This window comes from Sander lucioperca, chromosome 11 (assembly GCF_008315115.2).
Source record: "Sander lucioperca isolate FBNREF2018 chromosome 11, SLUC_FBN_1.2, whole genome shotgun sequence".
NCBI classification, from domain to species: domain Eukaryota; kingdom Metazoa; phylum Chordata; class Actinopteri; order Perciformes; family Percidae; genus Sander; species Sander lucioperca.
In genome coordinates, this window is record NC_050183.1 from 8,623,304 (window position 1) to 8,635,871 (window position 12,568).

The following is a 12,568-nucleotide window of genomic DNA, read 5'->3' on the forward strand; positions in this document are numbered from 1 at the left end:
ATTCTTGTATACTTCCCATCGAAACTTTTGTCAGTGGGTGTGGGTAAACTGCAGGAGTGGAGGGCAGTGGGGTGACGGCCCGAGAGGCCTTTCTTTTCCACCGCTGCAGCTTCTCCTTCGTTCCCACTACACTTTACATTCCCGAACATCTACCTCACCACCGAGCCTACGTCAGTATGCCCTAACTCACAATGCAGCTGCACACGTACACACAGCGGCCACACACACAAAGATGCAGAAACAACAAACTTTTACAGGACTTGGCAACAAGGCCATTTTTTTTTTTTTTTTATGATCTGGTGACCTGTAGCTACATTTCCTTTTTCCACCACAGCACCAAACATCCAGGAAGTCTGCATCCAGCTTGCAACAACACAGAGCCAAGGCCTTTGGTGTGTTTTCATATGGTTATAAATGGCTTGTCAGGGTGTCTGTACATCTCTTGCTGCTCAGGGTAAAGTCAACAGCTCTGGGGGTCATTCATTAATCTGCAATGCCTGGGCTGACATGTGCAAGAGGGCCATTCTGCCTGCAACCTCTCACAATCAGCGATACCAGTGGGACCGAGAGAGAGAGAGAGAGAGAGAGAGAGAGAGAGAGAGAGAGAGAGAGAGAGAGAGAGAGAGAGAGAGAGAGAGAGAGAGAGAGAGAGAGAGGTAAAGCTGTCAGCTCTGCCGCTCCTTAGACTCCTGCTCTTGTCTCTCTCCATCTCGCCTTCTTTTTATCAACATTTGTTACGCTGTCGGTCTCTGTTAGCTAGCACCGTCATCCATCACAGTCTCAATTTCTGGCCTGTTCTATGCTATTTTAGCCCATTAGATCCAGCAAAAACAAAGAATTTGAAAACAAAAAAACAGAACAGATGGACAGTTCAAAAATAACAAAGCAGACATCAGCAACGAGAAAAGAAGAAAAGAAAACACAGTAGCCCCTGTCGTAGCCTCAGTTGATTCTGTGCTATTTTAGAGACACTTTCCAACCATACTATCACTTTGCCTTGGCATCACCTTTCTATTGAGCACCACTGGGCTGAATCAATGCAAACATCCAATATCTCTTTTCTAAAATCTTACTTTATGCATGAAAATTTTTGTCTTTTATGTCCTCAAGTAGTCTATATCAGTTCTTTGTTCTTTATTAAGCCATGCTGACAATTACATTTATATTATGTTATATTATAACTTTTAAAGGTCCCATGACATGGTGTTCTTTGGATGCTTTTATATAGGTCTTAGTGGTCCCCTAATTCTGTATCTGAAGTCTCTTTCCTGAAATTCAGTCTTGGTGCAGAATTACAGCCACTAGAGCCAGTCCCACAATGAGCTTTCCTTAGTATGTGCCATTTCTGTGTCTGTAGCTATTGAGGAGGAGAGAGGGGGGGACAAGGTAGAGCGTGGGGGTGTGGCCTTGACCAACTGCCACTTTGCTCATTTGAAAGCCATGATGTCTCTCTCTCATGGGTGGGCCAAATTCTCTGGGCGGGCAAAGCAGAGAAAGGAGAGGTAACTTTGCTACTTATGACGTCATAAGGAGCAAGATTCCAGATCGGCCCATCTGAGCTTTCATTTTCTCAAAGGCAGAGCAGGATACCCAGGGCTCAGTTTACACCTATCGCCATTTCTAACCACTGGGGGACCATAGGCAGGCTAGGGGAACGCATATTAATGTTAAAATCTCATAAAGTGAAATTTTCATGCCATGGGACCTTTAATAAAATAATAATAATACACTTTAGTTATATAGCACCTTTCATACCATAAAATTCAGCTTAAAGTGCTTTACAAAAGAAATAACACAGGTAATAAAAACAGGAGACAGGAGGCTGGGTATGTCAATTTCTATGTAATTTATTTTAAGTTATATTTTTCAGCATTTGAACCCTTAGACTGCCAGAGTATCCCTTTTATATTATTTTGAAATTGATCATATGTTATATGTAAAATCTATAGTTGATATGAAGTGGAGTAGAATACAAAAAATACAGATAGCAAATGAACCTACGGATGTAGGGACACCTGTCTGGGTACCTACAAACCTCTCAATTCAAGCCTCATTTCTCCCCTGCACTTTTTCCTATTCTCTGAAACTTTATCTCAGCCTTTCTGTAGCTGCTTTTGCTTCACACCTGGTCAGATGTCTTTTGACCTCTCTCCCATCATCTGTCTCTCTCTCTTTCTCACTCCAAGGCTGAATGTGAAATCATGATACCCAAAGTCAGTGACCATCATGTGGGAAAACCGCATATAGCATAAACAATAAGAAGTAACAGCCCCCTATGCCTTTGTTTCCATCCATTGCACCATCCAGTGGTTGGAATAATGGCTAATGGCTTGATGGGAATGTGCGTTCTGTTTTTAAACACAATGCAGAGCCAGCTCAGAGAGGAGCAGGGGGGCTGTTGGATTAGCAGAGTTGAAGAGGAGATGTTAGCGGGTCAGACACAGTCCTCAGCATGTGCCATACCATCCACATCCAGCTGACGTTTCATCATTGTGCTCTTACCTGTCAGTTGTTTCCTCAAGTCACACAACAGCAGGAAGTTGCAGCAGGAAAAGCCTGATTGGTATCCACAGGGATACGGTATGAAGGTGTGCCAACTCTCTGCTCATCACACGTGTGGTGTCCCGGACTGCGCCTGACCTGATGACCCGACCTACTGGACATGCAGCCCCATGGATTGCAGATGAAACCATACAGAACCCCATAGCTACATTCAGCCTCCCAGACTCTTGTCTTTTTCTTATCAGTGACATATTTCTTCAGAATAACACCAAGAAAGTGCATAAAAGGAAAGTATGACTCTTCCCTTCCCTTCCCAGCCATTTCAGTTGGCTTCAATGGAAGAGGTCTGACCTATCTCACACCCCGAAAGGACCAAAGGGACACAGTCATCTTTTATTTGAACACGAATGCACGAATGCAACGCACAAGTTAAAGAAGCTACTGGGATTACATTTCACTGGAATTGTACCTCATGTGAGCAATAAAATGGAATGGTTGACTAACGAGTCATTAAATCAAAGTTATAAAAAGAGCTGCAACTTCTTGGCCTGACATTGGAGGGGGTGAATTCCTAGAAAGGCAAATGAACACGTCAGTTTGTGGTCTTTAAAAAAAAAACCTGTGGTCTCCTTTTTTAGCTAACGATGATGACAGAATCTGGATTTAGCTTTCTGTACTCTCTGTACAAAATGACTGAGATGAATTAATCAACTTAATTGAAGCCTTGGGTCCAAACATGTCTGTTGGTGCATGTAAGTGCAGCAATTTTATTGCAGTTCAAACAAATTAGGTGTTCTTGTCTGAAACAGTCAGCTGCTCTCAAACATAACAAAACTCTTTAAACTACACTTCAAAATATCAAGCAAACGTGGTGCTTGTTTGAAAATGCAAAGCATTATAAACACAAAGTGACACATCTGTAGGCTACAACAAAGCATCTGGCACAATGACACGCGTGGCTCTGACCTCTCTGACTCATAATTAATGGTAATAATAACTAAAGGAGAAGTACATGTAAGGGAAGATCCCGCCCCATTAGCCCCGGCTGGGAGGTGGGAGAGCGGGTCGGTCCGAGCTGGACGAAGTCCCAGTGTGGAGAGGACGCCACACCGATGGAGTTCAGGACGCAGCACTAAGTGGATGTTTTGAGGCAAATACTTCCGCGGTTGGAAACTTTTATACGGGCGAGGACAAAGTATGGACTTTGACTTCACGTCGAAGATCATCCATTTTTTTGGCAATCACATATTTTGCACGAGCGCATCGTTACGCAGGAGAAAATCATACCTTCAAAGTAACTGCAAATCTCGCCACACCAGGGATGTAGATGAGTCCAGAAACTCCAACTCCAGGTACGATACGTTACTGTACTGTGGTGAAGAGAAGAGAAGAATAGACTGTACTGTGGCAGATATTTGATTTACTGTATTTAATACCGCATGTCTATATTAGTTTTCAAATGATCACTCCATTTAACTTTGAGCAACTTTTCCAAAACAGGAAAGTTGATCAGATCTTCATGAGTAGGCATTTTGTTTCAACTAGAATAGTGTTTAAACGTCGCCAACAATTTTATTTTTATAAATGAGACTAGCCTATACGTCTAAGTAAACATTTCTGACAATGTTTATTCATTTGGGATACACATGATTGAGTTTGATTAGGAAACGAACCTGCTCATCCAACCTCAGGATTACATGCACCCTATCATTTCAGATTATTGTGGATCCTTTTTATATCGACGTTTATTTACGTTTCATGGTAATCTCACGAGAAATGTATTGAGTGGGCCTAATTATACCATTTATGGCAAATGATTTATGAACAGCAGTAACTGCCACAGCTGTTCAGTATTAATGGGACAATAAAGACGTTGCAATGTCCTAATCTATAGATTCTTCTTTTTTCTATTTTTTTGGATCGATTTTATTTTTTTATAAATCTGTGTTATATAGGCTAATGTGTTAGGCTTTATTCATTTGCTATCTTCACCAGGACACTGCTGTAAGAGATTTAGAATCTCAGTAATGCACTTTGCTGGTTAGATTAAGTATGGAGTAATCTACCTTTTTTTGGTATTGCTATTTTTTGTGACAAAGTTTTTATTTGTTTTTCATTGTTCATTCAATTTTGAGGGTAACAATATTATTTTCCATAAACAAGACATAGTCCAAAATGCATATACATTGGTCTCCTTTCTCATCAACAGTTGTAATAAATCAAAAGAATGAAAATAAAGTACACAAGTACATATAAATAAAGTATACATCTTGAATTTTGACGACTTAAAGTTATCATTACCTCCAATTTGATATTATTGATATTACCACTTGCTTCAATTTACTCCTTTTTCTTACATCAATTATCCAAAATGATGTCGAATGTAACTTTTGTGACTTTGAAGTGTTGAATATAACTTTTCAAAATAAGTTTGAGCTCTTCTGCATTTGATTGGCAGGTCCTTCAGGAGGCTCTAAGATGCCACTTGTGACCCTGCCTGGCTGAACAGTCTCGCAACCTTCTGCTGTCCAGTGCTGTGGCGCCCTCTGCTGTGTGACCAAGGAAGGCTAGAAGGGACCAGCAGTATGGGGAACACACTGGAGGAGGGGATGAACATTGTCATCGTCAACCACTACAACCACTCAGGGAAGTGGGACCGGCCTCGCAGCAACGGGGCCTGTAAGATGGCTGTGCTGCTCTTCATCTGCGTGCTGATTGTTCTGGAGAACGTTACGGTCCTGCTCGCTCTCTGGAGGAACAAGCGCTTCCACAGCCGTATGTACTTCCTCATTGGAAACCTGGCACTGTCAGACCTGCTGGCTGGTGTGGCCTACGTGGTCAACATCTTTACCTCAGGAGACAACACCTACTTCCTGACACCAGTGCAGTGGCTGGCCAGAGAAGGGAGCATGTTTGTGGCCCTCAGTGCATCCACGTTCAGCCTCCTGGCCATTGGGATCGAGAGACACATGACTATGGTGCGTTTGCGTCCGTGTGAGACAGCAGGTCGGGGGAGACTTCTAGGACTGCTGGCGGCCTGCTGGCTTGTGTCAGTGCTGCTCAGTGCCCTGCCCAGCCTGGGCTGGAACTGCCTGGACAATATGGCATCCTGCTCCACAGTGCTGCCGCTCTACGCTAAGAGTTATGTGGCCTTCTGCATCAGTGTGTTCAGCGCCCTGTTGGTGGCCATTATCATCCTCTACATCAGGATCTACCGCCTGGTGACCTCTAGCGGCCGCAGGGTGAGCAGCCGGCCTTCAGAGCGCTCACTGGCTCTGCTGCGGACAGTGGTTATTGTTCTTGGAGTGTTTGTCATGTGCTGGACCCCCCTCTTCCTCCTGCTGCTGCTGGATGTTGGTTGCAGCCCAGATAAGTGCCCTGTACTCTACCAGGTGGACTGGTTTATAGCCCTGGCTGTGCTTAATTCTGCCCTCAACCCTCTGATATACACTCTGTCCAGTAGGGAGATGAGGGCGGCTTTCTTCAGGCTGCTGTGCTGCTGTCAGACCAGCATAGACAACACTGGGACTCCTGTGGTGGGCAACCCCCACCTGGGCACAGTCATCCCCACAGCGGAGAACAGCAAAACCAGTGGAGGAGTGGGCAGTGGGGCTGGCAAGTCCACACTGAACAGAGGGAAGGTTCCCACACCTATCAACTCTGACAACAAGCATGGAGATCCCTCAGCAACTGCTGTGCCCCATCCCTCTGGACCTGCAGACCTGCTCTCAGCTGTGCTGGTGAAGGCGGGGGCGCTGCCGCCCCTCGGCAAGTTCTGAATGGAAGCACCTTAAAGAGGCCTTACAGTGACACAGAAGTAAACATAGAACTGACACAGTCTCGCTATCTGCCACTTTTTGTTTATGCACTGTGGATAGGATGAAGTAATGTTGGAACCACATAAATGCAGATTGAAGTACAATCAGAGTCATTTAAAGCCACTATTTACAACAACTCAATATTATTACAACACCAGAGTAAATTATATGTTGTGTTTGTCTTACACAATGATTAATGTTCAATGTTTCACATTTCAAAACTATGAAATACAAAAGGACAGTTTGACGGACATGGATTAAACCGAGGCCCAAACGAAATCTCTTGTCTTAATTCATGTCCGTGAAACTAGACTTGGTAATTCTTAAAACACAACAGAGTATAATTACCTTTATTAGTTTTGTGTCTGTCAAGGTGTTTATTTTACTGTGTCATTACAAGCAGAAAAGGTCAGATTAGGGCATTTTTACTGCATGTGCTATATGCAAGTACTCTTAAAACACCTGCAATTTCCATCACAACTTTGCTTGGTAAACTATTTATTTTCTGTGAAAACATTTGCCATCTTAATACTATTGGTATACTTGTTTTGTATAGTTTGTGTGCATACAAAACCATCATGGTACTAGGACTTAATTATTGATTTGGTTATGATTTGAGATGCACTGTGAGAGAAAACCAGACCAAACATTTGTGAGACTAGCGGCCTTGTGAGGCTGTGGTGCTCAATACACACCAGAAAACAAAAGTGTGGGAATCATTAAAAATAGAGGGACAGAATTGCTATTATTAAATGTGTGCCACTAGTGGGCAAGAGTGAAAGAAATGCCCTGACAGTGGTTTTACAGTAAAAGCAATGTGAAATGTATAATCTAATCAGTAGGGTTCAACTTCTGTATATGGTGGCCATTTTTGGCCATTTCTCATTTTTTGAGAAATGGCCATTTTATCACCAGAACTGTCTCGCCTTTCATTGGTCTACTCCGTCAGTATCAGCTGAATTAGCGTGGATAATAACTACACTCATTTTTGCTTCTCATCAGCCCATCTAGAAACCACTCACACATCAACTAACCACTAGTGAATATGAGTGTTGGATGTGAATTATTTAATGGTGGTAGACTGTAAATGACATTTCTGTCTAGGGTGGTGTAGTGCCTGATACCATTATATAGCAAATAAAATAAAATCCTATTCACTTTTATGAGATTTTCACACGTGTCATGTTTTGATATTTAATCAACGACTTGCCTGCTTTCAACCCCCTTCCCGTCTTCCATGCTCGGTGTCTGTGTTGGTCCTCTGCATAAATTGTCAAGGTACATATACAAGACAACCAGAGAGTGATTTAGTCTGAACCATACGAACCAAATAGATGGTTGCTTGTTGTAGTCACATGAAAGCTTAAGCCATACATATATTAATGCACAATTTCTGTGATTTGTCAGTTTATCATTTGCTATTCAGACAGGAGAGGAGAATTTGATTGAACCTGCTGCACTCTTTTAATATCCTAATGGGAAGCTGATTGATGCTCTCCTATTCCCATTCATACGTAGACCCGGGTCAGCCATTGATGAATAATGCAAAGAAACTCTTGATATTTAGTTTAACTAGGGGGTTTCCAGCTCGGTGAGGTCAGGTATATATTAGTCATGAAAGGTATACTGCATGAATCTCACTTTGAAGAGCTTCCTCTTGTGAAAAAGTCTCCCGTCATTGGATAAATTCTCTGGAACGCAGTATGTTAAATGATTAACCAAACTGTTTGGCTGAGGTTTTGTTGAGACATTTTGTGGAATTTATCTTTGACTTAAACAGTGTATGATGATTTTCACATCACACACATTTATAGGATGTGTTTAAACACAAAGAGTGTCTGATGTGGCATTGTGAAAAGGCTTTAGTTGTCAGTGTTATAAACTGTAATTGGAAGTGAATATAAGTTTGTTTTCTAGATGCTGACATTCAGTGTCTGCAGCAGTGAAGGTGACTTTAACTTAAACCGATAGAAGGGCTGATTGCAACAGAGTGTGTTGTTCATACCACAAGACCAGACACGAGCTGGCAGACTGGCATTTCATACTCACCTGAGCTAAAGGATGTGTCTCTGCTCCGCACCTCCAGATCTGATGAAAAAAGACAGCGAGGATGCAGTACCAGCCGAGCATTCCCATCTTAAAGGTCACTGACGGCTTCCTGTCAGAAATGTTAGAACACTCTCCTTCCTGAATTAGCTGCGGATGACGGTGGTGGCCTTCTGGAACATTGGAAAAATGTTGAGCTGTAGCGTCATTTGTAGTCAGTAAATCCCTCTCTCCTGCTCTTTTTCCTCATTCTCGCCCAACTTGTTTCCCTCTTCCATTTCAACACCATCCTGATCCAAATCTCCATGAGATTTAGTTGGATTCAAATGTCATTGTTGTCAGAAAATCAACTGTTCAACTCTGTTTCATCATCGTTTCCTTCAATCTTTGTAAAAAAAAAAACTCAAACATATTCAGTGAATATTAATACTTTCCTTTTGAATCTTCTTCATGTCCTCAAATTCCAGCTATGACAGATTCCATTTTGTCCAAACACCTGAAACAAACACCGTTTAATGGCTGCATGTGCTAACTGGGTCACACACCTTAATAAATCATGTTAACTAAATAGCCATTCAAGTCTTCTTTGAGGATTTAGACATGGTGGATTTGTGTCATTCTCTGTGCACAATGCCTATTTGCATATGACTAATGTGAACACGACAGAGGACAAGAGAATCACACCACCCCCTCATCATGATCCTGGCTTTAAACTGCTGTGTGGTGAGGAAGTGTGCATGTGTGCATGTGTGTGTGTGTGTGTGTGTGTGTGTGTGTGTGTGTGTGTGTGTGTGTGTGTCAGACAGACAGACAGCCAGACAGACGTGTGCATCCGTGTGTGTTTTTGAGAGAAAGAACTAAGACTCCATCTGGTCCGAGCCACTGAATGTGCCAGTGTGAAACAGTCCTCAAGTCCCCTTTTTGAAGCAGCTCGGAGGTGGAGTGAGGCCAGGTGGAGAGCGGCGAGGGGTCCCATTTGAGGCGTCCGCTCACGCAGGGAGCCACCAGCTGAAGCCATTCTCTCCTCTATAGCTGAGTTGTACCACTCTCACCAGAGGAGACACACACACACAGTCATGTGGTGTGTAATGATTCTCCTCCCCTAACTTCACAGCTCTCCAACACAGTGTAATTACTTGTGCAACAAAGAGACTGAAGATCCAGGCAGACCTTGGTGATGAGCTCCCCGGGATCAGAGGGCTTTATCCAGGGAGCAGCTGGGATGAAGCTGATGTGAAGGCAAAGGTCACTTCGAATGAGGATATCTGAAGGAGCTGGCTGAGACTTGGATTGGTGGACACTCCTCGGATCAAGTAGACTCCAGTTGGGCTTCCGTAGGACTACTAAAGAAAAAAAAAAAGAACATTTTGATCTGACAGCTATTTTCTTTCTCCTGAAGCAACAACATCTTTTCTAGGACATCTTATATCTACATCTATATGGGAGTCCTGAGCCTAATGTGTGCCTTGTAGGGCTGCAACTAACATTTATTCCATTGCCTTTCAATCAGTTAATTAATTGGTGGCCTCTAAAACGTCAGGAAATAGTGGAAGATGCCAATCTCAAATTCCTCGAGCCCAAGGTGCTGTTTTCAAATTGCACATTCAACACATTCAATATATAATGATATTCAAAATGACTATTGAAGCAAAACGCTTCACATTTGAGAGGCTAAAACTAGCAACCATTACTGCTTTTTAAATTCCGTACGTACATACGTGTTTTGTTTTCAATATAACAATTGTTGTCAATTAATTTTCTCTTAATTGAGTAATGTATTAATTGACTCATTGTTCAGCAACTAATCTGTTTAACAGCATGAAAATGATCACAGTTCACTTCATTTAGATAAATATGTTTATCAAGGAAACCATTGTGCAATCAACCATCATGTCTGTGCAGGACTATGGAGATGTATCTTGTACTCTCGGGCCACTCATTCTACCTTAAAATAACTTGATGCATCTTTCGTCTGCTCCCTGCGTTTCATTACAGGAGATAAATATCTTATTCATAAATGTTTATTATATGAGAAAGCAGGCCAGTCATCACAAGCAACAACAACAGAACTACACACTCATTTTTGTTTATACTGTAAGTACATCTTAAAGCTGCCTCAGTATGTCACACCTCTTTTCAAACTACTCCTCATCAGACCAGGACTGGTTAACTCATAATACCATATGGGATACTGAACCTGGGAAGATGGCCTTTGCAACTTTAATTGAATGAAGACTTGAATTCCTCGTTCAATTGCACAAATGTTAACAAATTGTTTGACCTTTTTAGAGATGTACAGTATGTGCTTGTGTGTGACTTGTGTGTGACTTGTGCATCTTATCTCTGTTCGATTTCTTCTGCTGAACTCTCTGGCAAAAGAGATGTTGAATACCTGATTAAATAAAGTGTGTATACTGAATTCGCCAATCTCTGGAAGCAGCCTTTCGATGCCATTCTATCGTAACAGATAGGTGGCAGGAGTGGATAAGCAACCTCTTCCAAATTCAATACCTCCATCTCCCCAAATCCCACCAAAACAGCAGCTGCTTTCTCTCCAAACCCTCTCTGATTGCAGTCGTCTGGCAGGGCCTGTCGGCATGCACACACCTGCTCACACTGACCTCCAATCTATCTCTTCCACGCCTGCCCGCCACAACTGCTGGGATTACCGTGTCTGGGACAGGGGATAAGTGAGAAGCAGGACGGCAGCCTTCTAGTCTTACATGCGTGTCCCGTCCCTCACATGTGGCATTGAGGGCGTGCACACAGCTGGCTGATTCTCCCTGCATGCAGGGCAGCCCGGAGGTTTGTGTGTTGTGTTAAAGGGTAACTGGAGAAGGGGATGCCCGTGATAGAAGCGCCTGTGAAGTGCACAACTCATGTAAGAGCCTCTGACAACTTGGTTTCAAATCTTGCTCACTTAACTACTCACAACAAATAAATAAGCAACAAGTTGGTCTCCCACAATTCCCCCAACTTTGTGGAGGTGGAATGCTAAATTGCTGGATTACACGGAACTCCCTTTAAATGGTTTGTCTTACCTGACCTTAAACCTCGGATGGTCTCTTTTTAATGTTTTTTTTCCTGGGCAAAATGGCAGTAGATGTGGTTTCATAGAAACCATTTAATATCAGTAAGTGTCCCATTTCAATGTCAAATGTTATTTTTTTTCAGTGTTTTTTCTGGTTCTGTTCTTTTACTCGCTAATTTGTTTGTTTCTCCAAGACAATGGTTAGTCCTTTTATACAGCATTTTGGCTTGCCATAGTAGGAAAAGCACGTGTTACTGATAACATTAACGATGGCTCTGTTCAATTCAAGTGGAAGTCATGACAGTGAGTCAGTATTCACACCAGGACGCTGAAACGGAAGCAGCTAAATGTAATTCAGCCATTATTAGTTTGATTATTTACACCTGTGCTTTTATTACTGCAACATGTCAAAAATGTCTTCTGTGAAGCAGGTATCTAACTACTGAACACAATTCTTGGTGATGGTGAAGCATGCATAGCCTGTTTCATGTGTGTGTGTGTGTGTGTGTGTGTGTGTGTGTGTGTGTGTGTGTGTGTGTGTAATGTGGTCATCTAACATATTCTTTGGCTCTGGGGTGATCACAGGTGTTCATTCCTCCAAGCCTGTCTGATGGATTAACAGCTGCCGTCACCGCGTAATCGGTGACACCCCCCAGATCTGACAGCTGCACGCACGCACGCGTGCACACACACACACACACACACACACACAGTGCCATTTGCCAAACCTAAACAAAAAAATAGAGCTTTATATTAAGTATCCTTCAGTCTACTGGAAATGAGCTAACAATGTTGAAAAATAGCAGAGACAAGGTAAGAGCTATTCAAAAACCAGAGAAATGAGATTGTGATATTTGTTTGATTTTTACATGCTGCACTGCCACTGTCGTTATTATTCATATCCCTCCCCAGGGAGCCTTGTTTGAAAAATGGGACTGTTGCAGCCCCCCCCTCTATGTCACCGTCTCTCTCTCTCTTACAAACAACCACGCACCAGCGCACACACACACACACACACAGTTTGGTGTCTCATTGGGAAAGTACAGCAGGCAGCGTTTCCCTCCTCCTTCTCTTTATTTTTTTTCTTTCTCCCCAATAGACAGTGATCCAGCTCGTCTCCTCTCTCCGTCACGCGGGTAATCAGCCTCTGCTATTTCATTTGGCTCAGTAA

The 12,568-nt window shown here is 42.7% G+C and overlaps 1 protein-coding gene across 3 annotated transcripts; it reads left to right on the forward strand.

Moving 5' to 3' along the window:
* The first annotated feature begins 3,536 nt into the window (after positions 1–3,536).
* s1pr3a (sphingosine-1-phosphate receptor 3a) lies at positions 3,537–7,488 on the forward strand. 3 transcript variants are annotated; one of them, XM_036007491.1, is made up of 2 exons: positions 3,537–3,854; positions 4,949–7,488. In XM_036007491.1, exon 2 carries the CDS (start codon positions 5,088–5,090, stop codon positions 6,279–6,281), a length of 1,194 nt encoding a protein of 397 aa, XP_035863384.1. In that variant the 5' UTR covers positions 3,537–3,854; positions 4,949–5,087; the 3' UTR covers positions 6,282–7,488. The 3 variants fall into 3 exon arrangements, with proteins under 3 accessions (XP_035863384.1, XP_031163314.1, XP_035863383.1); XM_031307454.2 differs by having other exon boundaries at positions 4,961–7,488; XM_036007490.1 differs by having other exon boundaries at positions 3,537–3,848; positions 4,958–7,488.
* Positions 7,489–12,568: the final 5,080 nt, after the last annotated feature.